The 18,419-nt window shown below is 44.1% G+C and overlaps 1 protein-coding gene and 1 long non-coding RNA gene across 2 annotated transcripts in view; one reads left to right on the top strand and one right to left on the bottom strand.

Moving 5' to 3' along the window:
* The window catches only part of LOC115436105 (uncharacterized), a 50,944-nt gene that overhangs the window by 3,188 nt on the left and 29,337 nt on the right, over nt 1-18,419 (top strand). The window lies entirely within an intron of this gene.
* Nucleotides 285-16,203, bottom strand: LOC115436100 (double-stranded RNA-specific editase 1-like). The gene is made up of 9 exons (XM_030158831.1): nt 16,146-16,203; nt 10,429-11,381; nt 5,617-5,731; nt 5,364-5,532; nt 3,930-4,084; nt 2,204-2,372; nt 1,522-1,703; nt 1,251-1,429; nt 285-722 (listed from the first exon to the last, which is right to left on the bottom strand). The coding sequence occupies exons 1-9, from the start codon at nt 16,147-16,149 to the stop codon at nt 546-548; spliced, it is 2,103 nt and encodes a 700-aa protein (XP_030014691.1). The 5' UTR covers nt 16,150-16,203; the 3' UTR covers nt 285-545.

Here is an 18,419-nt window from a genome sequence, read left to right as displayed (position 1 = left end):
ACTGTGGTGTAGTTTTACAGACTGTCATCATGTGCATTCACCTACCGACAGATTTACTGTCAACTTCCACATCTGCTTTTTGGAAAAGGGCGGGGCATAGAGACGACTGTCTGACCAATCAGTGGTCTGCAGTGTTTACATGTCACCTTTTACTATCTGGTCCCCAGTCTTGGGGACCAAAAAACTAGTACCAAGTACCAGATTCCAGGTCCTTTTTGTAATGGAAACACAAAAAGGCCAAGTCGAGTCAAGTCAAACCGGTACCACATAGTGGAAATGCGGCATTTGACCCCTTTACGGATGAGTGGGGGGTCCAGACCCTGGTGCATCTAAGGGTTAATAATAATCTTCTGTGTGCGCTGCTGGCATGAGGCTAGAAAACTGAAGGTGGGACGTAGACTCCGTGGGTTTGACATCTGGATTCGGTGGCTCCTCCTTCCCACAAACATCCCACATCATCACCTGACGGACCTGAAGGTAACGCTTCCACCGACAGAGTGTGACACAGTAAAGCCAGCGTCCGACAGGTCCGGACCTGGACCGGCTCAGGTGGTCAGTGCAAACTGGTCCTGCTCTATGGGTTTCTTGACCCAGGCGCCCAGGCCGGCTTTGTGAAAGGCTCGGAACAGCGTCTGTTTGGCGGCGTGGTACTCCAGCGCCGCCTGCTTGGCCTCGTGGTAGCTGCTGGGGCTGGACGTCCGGATCCGCAGAGTGGACGACAGCTGTGGGACGAGGACAGAGGACAGTCAGGTCCAGATAAGACCGGACAGACCAACATCTAAGGGAGACTCGGAACCAGGTGGGCGGAGTCTACTAGTATATTTACCGCAGGTCATTTAAGATTCAAAGCCTTTTATCGTCATGTGTTCAATAGAAACAGTTTCCACGAACAAAGGAAGTCTGATCCACAATTTAAGACGTATAAAAATAGAAACAGAATGATTTAAGTAGGAAATTAAACAAACAAAACAAAGTGGCATTTAAGAATGGGGTGGAAAAGAGAAGGAGGATCAACTATAAAAACTAACATCATGTGCTGCTCTCTTTTAATCCTCAATCTACTGTCAGATTCTGATGAAGTTGGCCTGCTGTGGCAATGGCGTGTTGTGGTGTTGGTGTGTCGTGACGTTGGCGTGCCGCAGCATTGGTATGTTTTGTCATTTGCGTGCCGTGGTGTTGGCGTGTTGTTGGTGTGCTGTAGTGTTGGCGTGTCTTGTTGCTGGCGTGTCTTGTTGTTGGCGTGCCGTTACCTTGGAGTGCAGGCGCATCCATCGGCTGTACAGGGCGTGCTTGCAGAGCCTGGAGGGTCGTCCCAGGTCGTCTTTGCCCGTGGTGGCGTTGATGACCTCCAGGGCCTGGTCTCCTACGGTCCAGTTGACGCTGAAGTTGGGCGCTTTTCCGGGCTGACGGGCTTCTGCGTTACTGATTCCTGCAGGAGGTGCAAACAGAGGGTCTTCAGACTTTAGAAGTGAACGGTGAGAAGAAGTGAGCGCTGAACCGCTGCGCTGTAGACGTCCTCACCGCTGAGGAGGGGTCTGTTCAGGCTGAAGGACGGAGGCAGGTCCTCCACGTCGGTGATCCGCTGGTACATGGCTCTGCTCAGGTGGTCTGCGTGGTACAGGCTGCCCAGGATGATACTGGAGAAGTAGACCGGCTCCGAGAAGTAGCTCATCAGAGAACCCTGGAATCCAACCACGTTCCACCTGGAGAACAGAGTCCAAGGTTCAGACCAGAAGACCAACAAGGGTTCAGACCAGAAGACCAACAAGGGTTCAGACCTGAAGACCAACAAGGGTTCAGACCTGAAGACCAACAAGGGTTCAGACCTGAAGACCAACAAGGGTTCAGACCTGAAGACTAACACATCTGCCAAAGAGGGTTCTACCACGAAAACACAATCAGTGACCCTGGACATCAGGTTCTGTCTCTGTGTTCCAGTCCTGTGGTCTGGACGAAGCAGATCAATCTAACTATACAAGTGGGCGGGACTTCGACTGGAGGAAAACTCAACTCATCCAATCACAGTCCATATATGACTTCTATCAGTGATCAAAAGGAACTAGACCGATATCTGGAACCATTTACATGTTAGAAACCATTAAAATATGGACCAGAGGTTATTTATTTAGTTGAGATATAAGTATAGACCTGTATTTGTAAAACTGGTTCCTGTATGTGAACGTGGTCAAAGTACAGGACAAACCTTGCGATTTTGTCGCTGCAGGACATGGTGAGCAGCCTCTCTCCCTGAAGAACGCCGTCCCAGGTCTGGATGGTGTTACTGGAACGCACCGGGATGGTTCCCTCCCCAGACTCGATCTTGGTCCGGAGCTGCCCACGAGCCTTTCTGTTGGGGTGTCGGTCCCCCTGGTCTGAAAAACACAACCCAGACCGGTACCACTTAGACCACATCTGTCCCCCCTGGTCTGAAAAACACAACCCAGACCGGTACCACTTAGACTACATCTGTCCCCCCTGGTCTGAAAAACACAACCCAGACCGGTACCACTTAGACCACATCTGCCCCCCTGGTCTGAAAAACACAACCCAGACTGGTACCACTTAGACCACATCCGCCCCCCTGGTCTGAAAAACACAACCCAGACTGGTACCACTTAGACCACATCTGTCCCCCCTGGTCTGAAAAACACAACCCAGACCGGTACCACTTAGACCACATCCGCCCCCCTGGTCTGAAAAACACAACCCAGACCGGTACCACTTAGACCACATCTGTCCCCCCTGGTCTGAAAAACACAACCCAGACCGGTACCACTTAGACCACATCTGCCCCCCTGGTCTGAAAAACACAACCCAGACTGGTACCACTTAGACCACATCTGTCCCCCCTGGTCTGAAAAACACAACCCAGACTGGTACCACTTAGACCACTTAGACCACATCCGCCCCCCTGGTCTGAAAAACACAACCCAGACTGGTACCACTTAGACCACATCTGCCCCCCTGGTCTGAAAAACACAACCCAGACTGGTACCACTTAGACCACATCCGCCCCCCTGGTCTGAAAAACACAACCCAGACCGGTACCACTTAGACCACATCCGCCCCCCTGGTCTGAAAAACTCAACCCAGACTGCGCTCAGTTCCAGCTGATTGGGATGAATAAAGGAAGTGCGCTTAGATTTGGGCGTACGCTCAGTTTTATTCATCTGGATTTTTTTATGTGTACGGATTTTTCTGGATTTAAGCGTACGCCAGCTTTACATATGAAATCCACACAAGTCTGTATACATGAGGCCCCAGGTGAGCACATTCTATACATTCTACACTCTGTACATGGCATCATATTTAAGATCAGATTAGTTTTCACTGTCTGTTTTAGGTCAGAATTCAAAAGGGGTTCATTTTAGCATGATTTTTTTTTTTTTTTCATTATTGTTCTGAGATTAAAGTCAGAATTCTGAGGGAAAAAAAGTCAGAATTCTGACTTTTTTCTCAGAATTCTGACTTTTTTCAGAATTCTGTTTTAATTTTTTTTTTAATTATTGTTCTGAGATTAAAGTCAGAATTCTGAGGGAAAAAAGTTAGAATTCTGACTCCAATCTCAGAATATTTACTTTTTTCCTCAAAATTCTGACTTTTTTCTTGTCCTATCTTGTCTTATTTTATCTTATCACCTGAAAAAACAGACAGAATATTAAAATTGCCCTTATTTTTTCTTTAAAAATGTCCTGTTGTTCATGTTATTTTTTAAGGATAGTTTTCAGATGTAAACATTTTCAAAATATAATTTTACTTTTTTCACTCTAAATCATAGAAGTCAGACATAAAACATTTGAAGTTGACTTTATTTCTGATCCACTTCAGATCATCTTGGGCTGAATGTGGAACCTGAACTAACCTGACTTGGACACAGTATCTGTTTTTCCACGTTTCCCCTGAACGTCTCTGGTGTTTATTCCACTCACCCTCCACTCCGGCCTCGTGTGGGGAGAATATGCGGGCGTCTCCACAGGGGGACGTACTGATGTAAAGATGGAACTGGACGTTTTCCTTCAGGACAAAACCAGCTCTGCTGTCACACCTGCTGAAGATGGACTTCTGGTGTTCTTCCTCGGTGTTACTGCAGGGACAAACAGTTTAAAAAAAAATACAAATTATTGTTCTGAGATTAAAGTCATAATTCTGAGAAAAAAACAAGAGTGAATTCTGACTTTCATCTCAAAATTCTGAGGTTTTTTTTTCTCAGAATTCTGACTGTTTTAAACTTTTTTTTATTATTCTGAGATTATAGTCATAATTCTGAGAAGAAAAGTGTGAATTCTGACTTTCTAATAGTTTTTTTTAAATTATTGCTCTGAGATTAAACTCGGAATTCAAAGATTATAGTCAGAATTCTGAGAAAAAAAGTGGAAATTCTGACTTTTTTCTCAGAATTCTGACTGTTAATTTATTATTTTTTATATTATTGTTCTGTGAATAAAGTCAGAATTCTGAGGGAAAAAAAGTGTGAATTCTGACTTTAATCTCAGAATTCTAACTTTTTTCTCAGAATTCTGTTTGAATTTTTTTTTTATTATTATTGTTTTGAGATTAAAGTCATAATCCTGAGGAAAAAAGTGTGAATTCTGATTTTAATCTCAGAATTTTGACTTTAATCCCAGCATTCTGACTTCTTTTTCTATAATATTGACAGACCATAATATATCTGGGGTTAAACTAAGAACATTATCCACTACACCAGGGCTCTCAAACATGCGTCCTGGGGCCCAAATGCGTCCAGCCCAAGGATCCAATCCGGCCCCTGGGATGAATTTACAAAGTGCGAAAATCCCACACATTCATTTTAGTTCAGGTTCCACATACAGACCAATATGATCTGAAATAAAAGAACCGACAAAAAAGAAGGACTGCAGATTTTCTTCTCAGTTTCATGTGAAAATAATATTACATTATGTCTATAAATAGACAACTTCAAATTTTTTGTCTTTGTTTTAGAGCAAAAAATAACATTAAATTATGAAAATATTTACATTTACAAACTATCCTGAAACAATAAAATGTGAAAAACCTGAACAAATATGAACCTGAAATGTCTAAAGAAAGTTCAGCACAATTTGAACTATTTTCTGCCTTTTAATAAGAGTTTAGCGTCTTTGCTTTCTCTCTCTCTCTCTCTCTCTCTCTCTCTCTCACTTTCTCTCTCTTTCTGTCACTCTCTCTTGGTCTCTCTCGCTTTCTCTCTCTCTCTGTCTCACTCACTCACTCTCTCTCTCTCTCACTCTCTCTGTCTCACTTTCTCTCTCTCTCACTCACACGCTTTCTCTTGCTCTTTCTTTCTCTCACTCACTTTCTCTCTCTCTCTCTCTCTCTCACTCACTCACTTTCTCTCTCTCTCTCACCTTAGGAAGTGTTCCAATTGTGAGTACAGGAACCTGATGAGTGAGCGTCGTGCTACGATCTCAGCGTGGCAGTCGTTCAGAGCTAACCCTCTGTCGCTCATGTATTCACCGTTAATGCATTTGGTCCCAGTGGACACACAGATCACCTGGGCCTCCTTCACATCTGTACCTGAAATTAAAAAAAGTAACATTCTAAACATCAAACTGAAAACACAACATACAATCAAACACACTCCAGGGAAGGGCCATCTACCTGTTGTCATGACAACACCTGCCAAAACTTTCCGCCTGGCGTGTGGAGACGTGAAGTTGTCGGTCAGCTCGCTGAATTTGTCCACGACCAGACGAGAAACGGCGTCGGCCAGAACCTGAGAGTGACCGGTGGAAAAAAAAAACAAAAAGGAAAGTTTATTAAACTGAAAGGGTTTTACAAAGACATAAAAAAGTAAACTAATAAGCTCCATGGGATGATGTTTGTGACAGTGCTGGGGATGATTAGACATGTTATAGAACCAGAAAACATCCTGTAAAAAGAAAGCATCCATTGAACAAAAATACAAGTTTACAGTGTAAAAAAAAATTTAAAAAAGACCGAGATCTATTTAAAAAAAAACATGGACTGTAACATGAGTGTGTGCGTGTGTGTCAAAATTCAACATGTGTAATATGTGAAATTATTAGATGCATTTTTAAAATTTCTATGCAATGTTCTTTGCAGTGGACAGCGTTTTTTTTTTTTTTTTACATTAAATTGTCTTTACTGGAAACAGTTTTTTCAGGCGCATTTTTTATTATCATTATCATTATTATTATCATTATTATTATTTTTTTTATTTTTTATACATTTTTTACAATGTTCTTTGCAGTGGACAGCATGATTATTATTTTTTCATTAAATTGCCTTTATTGGAAACAGTTTTTCCGGATGCATTTTAAAAAATTTTTTATAATGTTCTTTGCAGTGGAGAGTGTTTTCTTTTTTTTTTTTCCATTAAATTGCCTTTATTGGAAACAGTGTTTTTTCAGGTCGCCAGTCTCTCTTTTTTTTTTCTTCTTTGTCGATAAAGCTGTGAAACTCTTGTCCCCTACAGAGGACAAAAACTGAGGATATTGCGATAAAAATGACCTCAGTGGGTCAGTTGGACCCACTTCTGCATCTAAGGGTGAAGTAAAATGAAGAGTGGAACTGTTTTTCTACAGACGGATCAAAATAAAATATCATTTCTACAATTAGTCAATGAGAAGGCGGCAACAATATGGACATGCTATGAGAAGCTAATGAAAGGTTTTATCTGCAGTGAAACTACGACTGAATATTTCAATTAAGTGTTTTTTTGTGCGTCGGTGTGAATGACAGGCGGCGTGCAACGGTCCGATCGTCTGCTTCGTCCGCCGCTTCCTTTAATGAACAGCGGTGTTTGAACAGCACTCACAGTTCGATGCTCATTTAGATAGCGCTGCAGTTATCGGTGCTTTCGGGGATTACAGGCACGGATTAGTTTATGTGTAAATAGATTCCAGTGGATTGAAGTCGTCTCCGGCTCCGGCTTTAATCAGACTTTTGTCACAAACGCTGACATTTGGAGACTTCGCAGATCTGACAAGAAGGTCTTTCAGCCGCGTGGAAACAAACAAACGGCCTCCGACAACCAACAAAAAAAAACACAGGATCTGAAGGGAATTAGAGTGTGTCTGTTTTTCTACCCAGGAGTTAATCCTGTTTGTGACACATGGAGACAAACACCTGCTGCTCAACTCTGGTTAACTCTGTTTGGTTCGGTTTAAGTCCAACTTGTTCTGGTCGTCAGTATTTGAAGTGTATTCATTAGGTCTGGAACGGTACGCAACGTTTTCAGTTCGGCACATTTTCAGTTTTAACAAACTGTTCAGGCGACTGTGTGTGTGTGTGTGTGTGTGTGTGTGTGTGTGTGTGTGAGTGTGTGTGTGAGTGTGTGTGTGTGTAAGTGTGTGTGTGAGTGTGTGTGTGTGTGTGTGTGAGTGTGTGAGTGTGTGTCTGTGTGTGTGAGTGAGTGGAAGAGAGTAAGTGAGAAAGAACGAGAGAGAGAGCAAGAGAAAGAGAGTGAGAGCGAGGTTTTTCACTTCGGTACAAGCGGACAGAAAACCCCTGAAAATGTCTTTAATGCATTTATTATGAATTTTTGAATATTTTCCCCACTTTTTGGAGATGATAGACTACAGTCTTATGGAGCCTTGTTGGCCCATGGGACTCCAGAGGCAGCTGATGGGTACCAGCAGGCCAGGTGTGCTGCAGCCCGAGCGGTTGTGGAGGCAAAAACTGGGGTCTGGGTGGAGTTTGGGGAGGCCATGGAGGAAGACTATCAGTCGGCCTCGATGAAATTCTGGCAAACCGTCCGCCGCCTCAGGAGGGGAAAGGAGGGCACCACCAACACTGTTTACAGTGGAAGTGGGGAGCTGCTGACCTCGACTGGGGATGTTGTCGGACGGTGGAAGGAATACTTCGAGGATCTCCTCAATCCCGCTGTCACGTCTTCCATGGAGGAAGCAGAGGCTGAGGTCTCAGAGGTGGACTGGTCCATCACCCAAGCTGAAGTCACCCAGGTGGTTGGCAAGCTCCTCGGTGGCAGGGCACCAGGGGTGGATGAGGGTCGCCCTGAGCACCTTAAGTCTCTGGATGTGCAGGACTGTCTTGGCTGACACGTCTGTGTAACATTGCGTGGCGGTCGGGGACAGTATCTCTGGATTGGCAGACCGGGTGGTGGTCCCCCTTTTTAAGAAGGGGGACCAGAGGATGTGCTCCAACCATAGGGGGAGCACATCCTCAGCCTCCCGGGGAAAGTCTATTCCAGGTACTGGAGAGGAGGATCCGACTGATAGTCCAACCTCAAGTCCAGGAGGAACAAAGCGGTTTTCGTCCTGGTTGTGGAACACTGGACCAGCTCTATACTCTCCATCAGGTGCTTGAGGGTTCATGGGAGTTCGCCCAACCAGTCTACATGTGTTTTGTGGATTTGGAGAAGGCATTCGACCATGTCCCTTGTGGTATCCTGTGGGGGGTGCTTCGGGAGTATGTGGTCCGGGGCCCTTTGCTAAGGGCAGTCCGGTCCTTGTATGACCGAAGCAGGAGTCTGGTTCGCATTGCTGGCAGTAAGTCAGACCTGTTCCAGGTGCATGTTGGACTCCGGCAGGGCTGCCCTTTGTCACCGGTTCTGTTCATAATTTTTATGGACAGAATTTCTAGGCGCAGCCAGGGGCCGGAGGGGGTCCGGTTTGGGGACCACAGGATTTCATCTCTGCTTTTTGCAGATGACGTTGTCCTGTTGGCCTCATTGAACCTGGACCTTCAGCGTGCCCTGGGGCGGTTTGCAGCCGAGTGTGAAGCGAGTGGGATGAGGATCAGCACCTCCAAATCCGAGGCCATGGTTCTGGACCGGAAAAAGGTGGTCTGCCCTCTCCGGGTCGGTGGGGAGTCTTTTCCCCAAGTGGAGGAGTTCAAGTATCTCAGGGTCTGGTTCACAGTGAGGGAAGGATGGAGCGTGAGATTGACAGACAGATCGGTGCAGCGTCTGCAGTGATGCAGTCGCTGTACCGGTCTGTCGTGGTGAAGAAGGAGCTGAGCCGAGAGGAGAAGCTCTGGATTTACTGGTCAATCTACATTCCTACCCTCACCTATGGTCATGAGCTTTGGGTCTGGACTGAAAGGACAAGATCCCGGATACAAGCGGTCGAAATGAGTTTCCTCCGTAAGGTGGCTGGGCGCACCAAGAGGGATAGGGGGAGGAGCTCAGTCACCAATAAGAATGGGAATCGAGAACCGGTTCTTTTTGAGAACTGGATCCCAGTAGCTCGACCACACCAGGTCTAAACAGACCACACCAGGTCCACTTTTAACACTGTCAAAACTTCCATTTCTTCAAAAGGATGGAATCCCTCCAATCTGCTCAAACATTTGTCCATAGAATGTGATTCATTTACAGGAATGTCACGTATTTGATACGCTACTTAGCGGCGGTTGTGAATGTAGCAGAGCGAACGCCGAGCCCAGTTCCAGTGCAGGCAACAAACGTTGTACCCCCTCAAATACAAGTTTATGAAGGTAGGGGAAAGGAAATGAGGTGCACAACAATGGGAGCCGAGCTGAGCCGAGTCGAACTGGTTCCACGTAGTAGGAACGCTGCAATAGAGGAATTAATAAAGCCTCTTTAGTTTCACTTTCACTGCACTGGGCTGGTCTGGGAACACCTCAAGGTCCCCCCGGAAGAGCTGGAGGAGGAGTCTGGGGAGAGGGAAGTCTGGGCATCCCTGCTTAGACTGTTGCCCCCACAACCCGGCTCTGGATAAGCGGAAGAAAATGGATGGATGGATGAATGGATGGATGAATAGATAGACATAATTTACACTGACAAAAAAAAAAAAAAACGCAAAATAAGGAGAATAATTTTGTAACTAGAAGCACTCGGAGAGCGCAGACCTCCGCCAAGGCTGATCCGTGGCCCCCCCCGTTGGCCCCCCCACCCCCGATCACCACCAAAATTTAATCATTTCTTCCTTATCCCATTTCCAACAAACCCTGAAAATTTCATCAAAATCTGTCCATAACTTTTTGAGTTATGTTGCACACTAACGGACAGACAAACAAACAAACCCTGGCAAAAACATAACCTCCTTGGCGGAGGTAATAAATGGTGATAAATCACTTAAAACAGGTTAAATATGGAGAAAAAACTCATTTGGGAACTGACATTAAAGCAGCTCTTGGTGTTTATGGGTTAAACATGAAAGCAAAAAGAAAAAATTCCACTCTAACTTGTTCGGCTGTTCCACTATTTATTCATCATTTTGAGTTTTAAAAGAAAAACTGCTTTTTGTTTCTACTTCTGACTGTCCCTGACACCAGTATAATAGTCTTTTATTGTATTGTTTATATTCAACCTACACAAAAGCACAGAATAAAACGGAGTAAACAGTTGAATAAAGCAGAACGGCTGCAGGTGCATTCATCAACATCATGTGATCAGTGTTTCCATCCCATAATGAACCCAGTGTGTGTGTGTGTGTGTGTGTGTGTGTTGTTGTGGGTGCGTACCTGCGGCAGGTGCAGCTGCAGTCCTTCCCTGGGGATGGGCTGCCTGGACGGGGCCTGGTCCAGCTGCATGTTGAACAGGGCCGACAGCGCCGCCTGGGCCGCGCGCGCCTTCGCCAGCTTCTTGTTCCGACCCGAACCCTGGAAGCGCTGGGTGTCGACCGTCACCGACATGACGAAGTTCTTGGCGTGGCTCTCGCCGCTCTCAGACACAAAGTCGTACTTGAGGCCCGGCCGCAGCTCGTTCAGGATCATGACCGGGTTCTTTCCACCGGCGGGGGAGGGGACGGAGGCGGCCGAGGGGGCCGAGGGCGCCGAGGGGGGTAAGGGGACCTGGATCGGGTTTGGCAGCGGCGAAGGGAGCAACGGGTACTCGATCCCCAGTGGACCGAAAGAGCCGTTACCGTTGGAGGTCAGATAGAAAGGGTCGTCGACCGGCGCCGACGTCTCGAAGGCGTTGAAGAGCACGTCCGGGAAGTCGGCGTGGTCGGAGGTGAAGTCCGTGTGCACCGCCAGGGTCCGGCCCATGGCCATGTGGGCTTCGGACGCATTGGGGAACTGGACAAACGAGCGTAGGGCCTTCTCGGCCGCGCTGAGCTTGGCTTTCTTCTTGGTGGGACCTGAGCCCTCGAAGAGCTGCCCGTTGACCTCCACCGTCATGGCGAAGACGGGCGCGTGGACAGGGCCGGTCTGCGACAGGAGTTTGTACTGGAGGCCCGGCTTGATCTCGTTCAGCTGCATGAGGGCGTTTTTGGGCAGGACGGGCCCCGGCGCTTTCTTGCGCTTCTTGGGCCTGTACTTGGAATGCACGTGCCCGTTATTGCCCTCCTCTAAGGGGCGTTTCCTCCCACCCCCAGCGTTCCCATTGGGCACGTGGACAGCCTCAGCTGCCACCCCCTCTTTGGAGAAGAGGTTGTCCAAGTTGCGATTTTCCTTAACATCTGCGCTGCACGAACCTGCGGTGCCCAGAAAGAGTAACTGACAACGCCTTCGATGCAGGATCTTGTAAATGTAAAATTTAGAGATTCCTTTATCTGTCTTTGCAACTGAACAAGTGATGTGTGTTCCGTCATCAACAGACGTGTCCTCAAACGCAACGTTGCAGTTTAAAACCACACAAACATTTAAACCCCCCAATGGAAATGTTTCTAATTCTTGGCTAAAGGTATGTTTTTTAGTTGCGTGGAAAACATCACTTTAATTCCAGCGTCCTGTTTGCATCGTCCGACTGTAAATCCAGCGACTTACAGAAAGACTTCTTTTTTTAACATGCGTTAACGCTTAAACGCTGCGTTTTGGGAACACATATCACCCATTCCCGTTGACAAAGCTGACGGAACATAATGTAAATTTCCATTTATAACATCCTCCAGCAAAAGCTCTGATAGGTTACTCCTTTGGGTGTTCACGACACAAAACAATCCCATCGAAATGCAGGTTTAATCGGGGTCGGAGGGAAAGATGGGGTTGGCACAAGCCTCTAAAACTCAAAACAGAAACGATATCAACTCTGAGCATTTCAGAAAAGATGCAAATGTGAGAGTAAATACAAAGAGCATCAGTCCAGTTTTAGCATTTTTGGATGTAACATGGAGCCTGTTTGACAGTGTCTGGACTGTGATAGAACAGTCAAATATGCAAAAATAAATAGGAAGCATGCAAGAGGAGGACAAACATGAAACACACAATAGCAGATAAAGCCCCCAGTTTCAAGAGAGGGGGGGGATTAAAGGTCTTTAGGGGGAGGGGGGAACAAACATAGTGTTATTGGGACTTCAGTGAAAACAGCCAGCACTGCAGCTTTAGCAAGAAAAACACTGAGAGCAGGAAGAAAAGTACATTTACAGGACGAGTCTGACATACGTGTTTTTAACCCGTAAACAAACAAACATCCACTGATCTAAACTGTTCAATACCTGCTGATCCAATAATCCGATCAATACTCGACAATAATTGGTGTAAAATACAGTGTCATCATTTCAGTCAGATATGACCCATTTTGACCCACTCATTTTGTTCATTTTATCCTGCATTTTCTGTATGTTATTTACTACTAGCGCATTGTACCCGTGGTGCCATTGTACGATCGCATGATAAGTAGAAGTTGTCTGCCACCACTGTCCATTTGTAAACTACCATTTAATCCTGCATTGTGCAGGTAAGAATTAGAGCCAACATGTCTGTGTTTGGTCTGTCCAGTATTCATTCATCCAGCGGTAGTGAACTGCAGCCTGCACACTGGAGCATGGGCTGGGAGGAGGAGCAATGTCACCAACGGCAGCAGAACCACCAGTGCTGGGCAAATTCCTTCTAAAGAGTAATTAGTTATAGTTACTAATTACTTTTCCATTAAAAAGAATTGAATTAGTAACAGAGTTACTCCATCATAAATGTAATTAGTTACTGGGGAAAGTAATTATTACGTTACTTTTTTGAAAAACCTTCAAATATGTAAAAGGAAACTGATTTTGAGCGCGTTTCACGCCCCGTGGCATAGAGTAGAACAGCAGACAGGGACTGAAGACCAGGACTGTGGGGAGGATGGGGTCCACCAGGGCCAGGCCAGGGTCCACCAGGGCCAGGCCAGGGTCCACCAGGGCCAGGCCGGGGTCCACCAGGGCCCATCTTTTCCATCACATGAATGCATATATTTATAGGAAGCAGATGCTCCTGCAGTTAATCCCACATCTCTTTTTTCAGTCGCTCCTCCTGGATCCAGCAGGAAATGTGTTCAGTCCAGTCGGACTGTCACTGATAACTCCTCCCCTAAATTAGCTGATAACTCCTCCCCTAAATTAGCTGATAACTCCTCCCCTAAATTAGCTGATAACTCCTCCCCTAAATTAGCTGATAACTCCTCCCCTGCACACGTAGTTGCGTTCAGGTGCCTGTGTTGTGCTGGGACAACTCAAACTGGTAGATGTCATTAGTGGTTCAGGTGAAGGGGGCGTGGCCAACTCAGACTCATGGACACACAGGTGAAGCATGAAGGCAGTGTGGGGGATCTGAAGAGAAGAACAACTCGTAAACTAATCGGTTGTTATCATTCACTGAACAGAGCGGTTCAAAAGACTGGACTCGTCCGCGAACGTCACACCTCTCGTGCCTGGCTGAGCGAGTCAGGACAGATAAAATCTCCCAGCATACCTCACAACATTTGAATACGGACATTAAATTGTGCCTAGTAGATAGTCGGGGAATGTTTCTATTCATCTGGTGAGTTTGGCGGCAATCAGGCCTATGAAGGCTGAGGAAAATCCCAACAAACGCCCACCTGTGCTGCAACATCGATGGGACTTCGATCGGACAAACACGCACCGGACACACGCATAGAACGTCCATTATAGTAGGATATATTACCCCTTTATCTCAACTAAATTATAAAATTATTCAGTTTCCAGGTGTGTCCACACATACAAACTCTTCTTCTCTTGTTCTAACGTTTGTCAACGTTCGTTTTTTTTTGTTTGTTTGTTTTTTTATTCACAGGACTCTAGTTGCGAAAAAAGGTCTTTCCATTGTAGTTTTACGTGATATACCATTTGTGCTACGCCTGAAAAACCACCTCTTGCCAGCGCAAAAACTTTTAATCGAAAAACAAGACATTGGGCAAAATTTTTCCATTAGGCAAATTTTTACACACAAGCCATATTCGCATAATTTGAGGGTCAATGGAAAAGCAACTACTGACCCAACATTTTACTGGTGAGTCAATGCTGTAGAAGATGACATGTTTCCACGGTAACTACAGAGCTTCTGAGTGTCCAAATATGGTCATATCTGATGACCATGAAAAGATGAAGAACTGTATTTTACACCAATTATTTCCATGTATTAAACAGTTCTGATCAGTGGATGTTTGGGTCTTTAAGGGTGAATTTGTTGGTAAACTTCTCTTAATACTTTTGGAAATCTTTCTCTTCCATAAATCCTTCATGAGGCTAACCCTAACCCTCATGAGGCTTTTGTTGTTCCGATCCAGGGAACGAGCTTAAACTCAGCCTTGAAAACAGACCCAGATGTGACAGTAGATACACTGTGACCCCCGGGTTAAGCCCTGGTCCGGCCCCCTGAGCTGCAAAAGGGGACATTTTCAGGGACAGTCCCATAGGTACGAGGGATGGAACGATTACCAGTATAACGATAAACGGTGGTAAAATTGCAGACGGTTAGTATTACCGCTTAAATTCTAATTCTCATGATAACCGTGTTTGATTACCGCACTTTTAGGGGAAAAAACCCTATGTACAGATCTGCTTTTATGTTGAATATTTGAGTATAGTTTTAATTTAATACAATTCTAATTTTATATACCTAATATTTGGAACTAGGGATATGAAAATTTCATATCACGGTTACTGTGACCAAAATTATCACAGTTCTCATTATTATTACGGTATTATTGAAATTGTGCTCAAAATGTTCAAAAAGTACTGATATACACACACTGAAATAATTTAACCAAGTTGTATTTAAAAAAAAAATCATAATAACAATAAAATAAAATAATAGTCCCAATGTCCCTTCTGTGTCAGAAACATTCAAATATTAACCCTTAGTGGTCTGAGTCTATTCTGTCTGTTTTTCAGTCCTTTTGATTTGGCCTTTATATACTATAGAAACAAATGTTTACTATACCCATGTTTGGGATCTGTTTTTTCAGCACAACTTCATCTAGATCATCTGTCTATTATTTTTTCACTTTAACCGACTATAAAAACATTAAAGGACAAAAAACACAAAAACAAAAAATATAAAATTTGAATATTTGAAAAATGTTTATAATTTATTGCATAAATAACACACAGATGCTTAATGAACCTTTTCACAGACTTTAAAAGTGAATATTGGTTCCAAATATTAGGTATAGAAAATTAAAACTGTAATAAATTAAAACTAAATATTTGACATAAAAGCAGATCTTTCCATAGGGTTTTTCCCCTCAAAGTGCGGTAATCAAACACAGTTATCATGATAATTAGAATTTAAACAGTAATACTAACCATCTGCAATTTTACTGTGGTTTATCGTTATACCGGTAATCGTTACATCCCTAGTTGGAACCAATATTCACTTTTAAAGTCTTTGAAAAGGTTCATTAAGCATCTGTGTGTTATTTATGCAATAAAGTATATACATTTTTCAAATCGGATTTTATTTTTTTTATTTGTGTTTTCTGTCCTTTTGTATTTTTATAGTAGGCTAAAGTGAAAAAATAATAGACAGATGATATAGATGAAGTTGTGCTGAAAAAACAGATCCCAAACATGGGTATAGTAAACATTTGTTTCTATAGTATATAAAGGCCAAATCAAAAGGACTGAAAAACAGACAGAATAGACTCAGACCACTAAGGGTTAATATTTGAATGTTTCTGACACAGAAGGGACATTGTGCCAATTATTTTATTTTTTTCTTTAATTAATTAATTAATTTATTTTTTAATACAGCTTGGTTAAATTATTTCAGTATCAGTACTTTTTGAACATTTTCAGCACAATTTCAATAATACTGCTATAATAATGATAACTGCGATAATTTTCGTCACAATAACCATGATATGAAAATTTTCATATCATTACGTCCCTAATAGGTACACAGGGGTGCATTTATCTGAACCCCCCCCTAACCCTGAAAAGAACCTGTGTGTCAGTGTCAGGTCCAGACGGAGCAGAAGCCTTAAAAACACATGACATATGCAGAACAGGAACAGGACTCACTCATGCTTCCCACTTCACCTCCCTCTGTCAGCCTCGCTTGGATTCCAGGTGATGCTTGACCTGAGAGAAAAAAAAAAGAAAATACAAAACATGTAGTTATTTAGATGTGGTTTTTATTCTTTGGCCTGAAGGCACGACACAGAAAAAACATCCAGTATTATACAGAGCAACAGCCTGTTTTTCACCTGATACTATCACCAAGCACAGACCCATCACTGCCACGTCATCGTCATCCCAGTAGTCAATGTTTTCATTCTGCCTGTACCCTCCCCCCCCCGTCTGACAGGGGTACTCGTCTCTCAGGCTGATGAGAGACACTGACCTGCCATGACGTCCCCCGACCTAATCACACAACTGTCACTCAACACCCCCCCCCCACCTTTACACATAAAGAAATAAACTACGGAGGCAGAAATTAGGAAAGAATTATCACAGGTTTGTGTCAGGTTCATGTTCCCTCCATAAAAGACAGAACGCCGAATCACTGAACCAACGCAAATAAGAAATAATGATTGGACTCAGTTTGTTTAAAGGGAGCCTTTTATTTCCAATCCTTCACGTCTGCTGGAGCCGCTATCGAGACGATCGACCGGACCCAAACTAATGTTATCTAATGACTATTTCACCGCCGATTAAGATCTGAGCCTCATTTATGCGCCTACAGCAGGGACGTCAAAGTCATTTTGAGTTCAGGTTCCACATTCAGACCAATATGATCTGAACTGGAACTCAACCAGTAAAATAATGACAAAGAAAAAGTGAAATTATATGAGGAAAGTGTTTATATCTATGAGGTGTCCTTTAAAAGGTAGGGGTAAGGGGGAGGGGCCAAGGGGGATGGGTAAGGGGGAGGGGCCAAGGGGTTAGGGGTGCATAGGGTTTGGGCCTTCACGTCTGACGCAGATACTTTGGCAGAAGTGCAGAACAGTGTCGTCATCAGAACAGTGTCGTCATCAGAACAGTGTCATCATCACAACAGTGTCATCATCACAACAGTGTCATCATCAGAACAGTGTCATCATCAGAACAGTGTCATCATCATCAGAACAGTGTCATCATCACAACAGTGTCATCATCACAACAGTGTCATCATCATCAGAACAGTGTCATCATCACAACAGTGTCATCATCAGAACAGTGTCATCATCAGAACAGTGTCATCATCATCAGAACAGTGTCATCATCACAACAGTGTCATCATCATCAGAACAGTGTCATCATCACAACAGTGTCATCATCAGAACAGTGTCATCATCAGAACAGTGTCATCATCATCAGAACAGTGTCATCATCAGAACAGTGTCATCATCATCAGAACAGTGTCATCATCAGAACAGTGTCATCATCACAACAGTGTCATCATCACAACAGTGTCATCATCACAACAGTGTCATCATCATCAGAACAGTGTCATCATCAGAACAGTGTCATCATCATCAGAACAGTGTCATCATCACAACAGTGTCATCATCATCAGAACAGTGTCATCATCAGAACAGTGTCATCATCAGAACAGTGTCATCATCATCAGAACAGTGTCATCATCATCAGAACAGTGTCATCATCACAACAGTGTCATCATCACAACAGTGTCATCATCATCAGAACAGTGTCATCATCAGAACAGTGTCATCATCATCAGAACAGTGTCATCATCACAACAGTGTCATCATCAGAACAGTGTCATCATCAGAACAGTGTCATCATCATCAGAACAGTGTCATCATCAGAACAGTGTCATCATCATCAGAACAGTGTCATCATCACAACAGTGTCATCATCACAACAGTGTCATCATCATCAGAACAGTGTCATCATCAGAACAGTGTCATCATCATCAGAACAGTGTCATCATCACAACAGTGTCATCATCAGAACAGTGTCATCATCAGAACAGTGTCATCATCATCAGAACAGTGTCATCATCACAACAGTGTCATCATCACAACAGTGTCATCATCATCAGAACAGTGTCATCATCATCAGAACAGTGTCATCATCATCAGAACAGTGTCATCATCACAACAGTGTCATCATCATCAGAACAGTGTCATCATCATCAGAACAGTGTCATCATCAGAACAGTGTCATCATCACAACAGTGTCATCATCACAACAGTGTCATCATCACAACAGTGTCATCATCACAACAGTGTCATCATCATCAGAACAGTGTCATCATCAGAACAGTGTCATCATCATCAGAACAGTGTCATCATCACAACAGTGTCATCATCATCAGAACAGTGTCATCATCAGAACAGTGTCATCATC

The sequence above is a fragment of the Sphaeramia orbicularis genome, chromosome 2 (genome assembly GCF_902148855.1).
Source record: "Sphaeramia orbicularis chromosome 2, fSphaOr1.1, whole genome shotgun sequence".
Classification (NCBI taxonomy): domain Eukaryota; kingdom Metazoa; phylum Chordata; class Actinopteri; order Kurtiformes; family Apogonidae; genus Sphaeramia; species Sphaeramia orbicularis.
The sequence above is the reverse complement of the archived record's forward strand: the minus strand, read 5'-3'. Positions and strand labels throughout refer to the sequence as shown.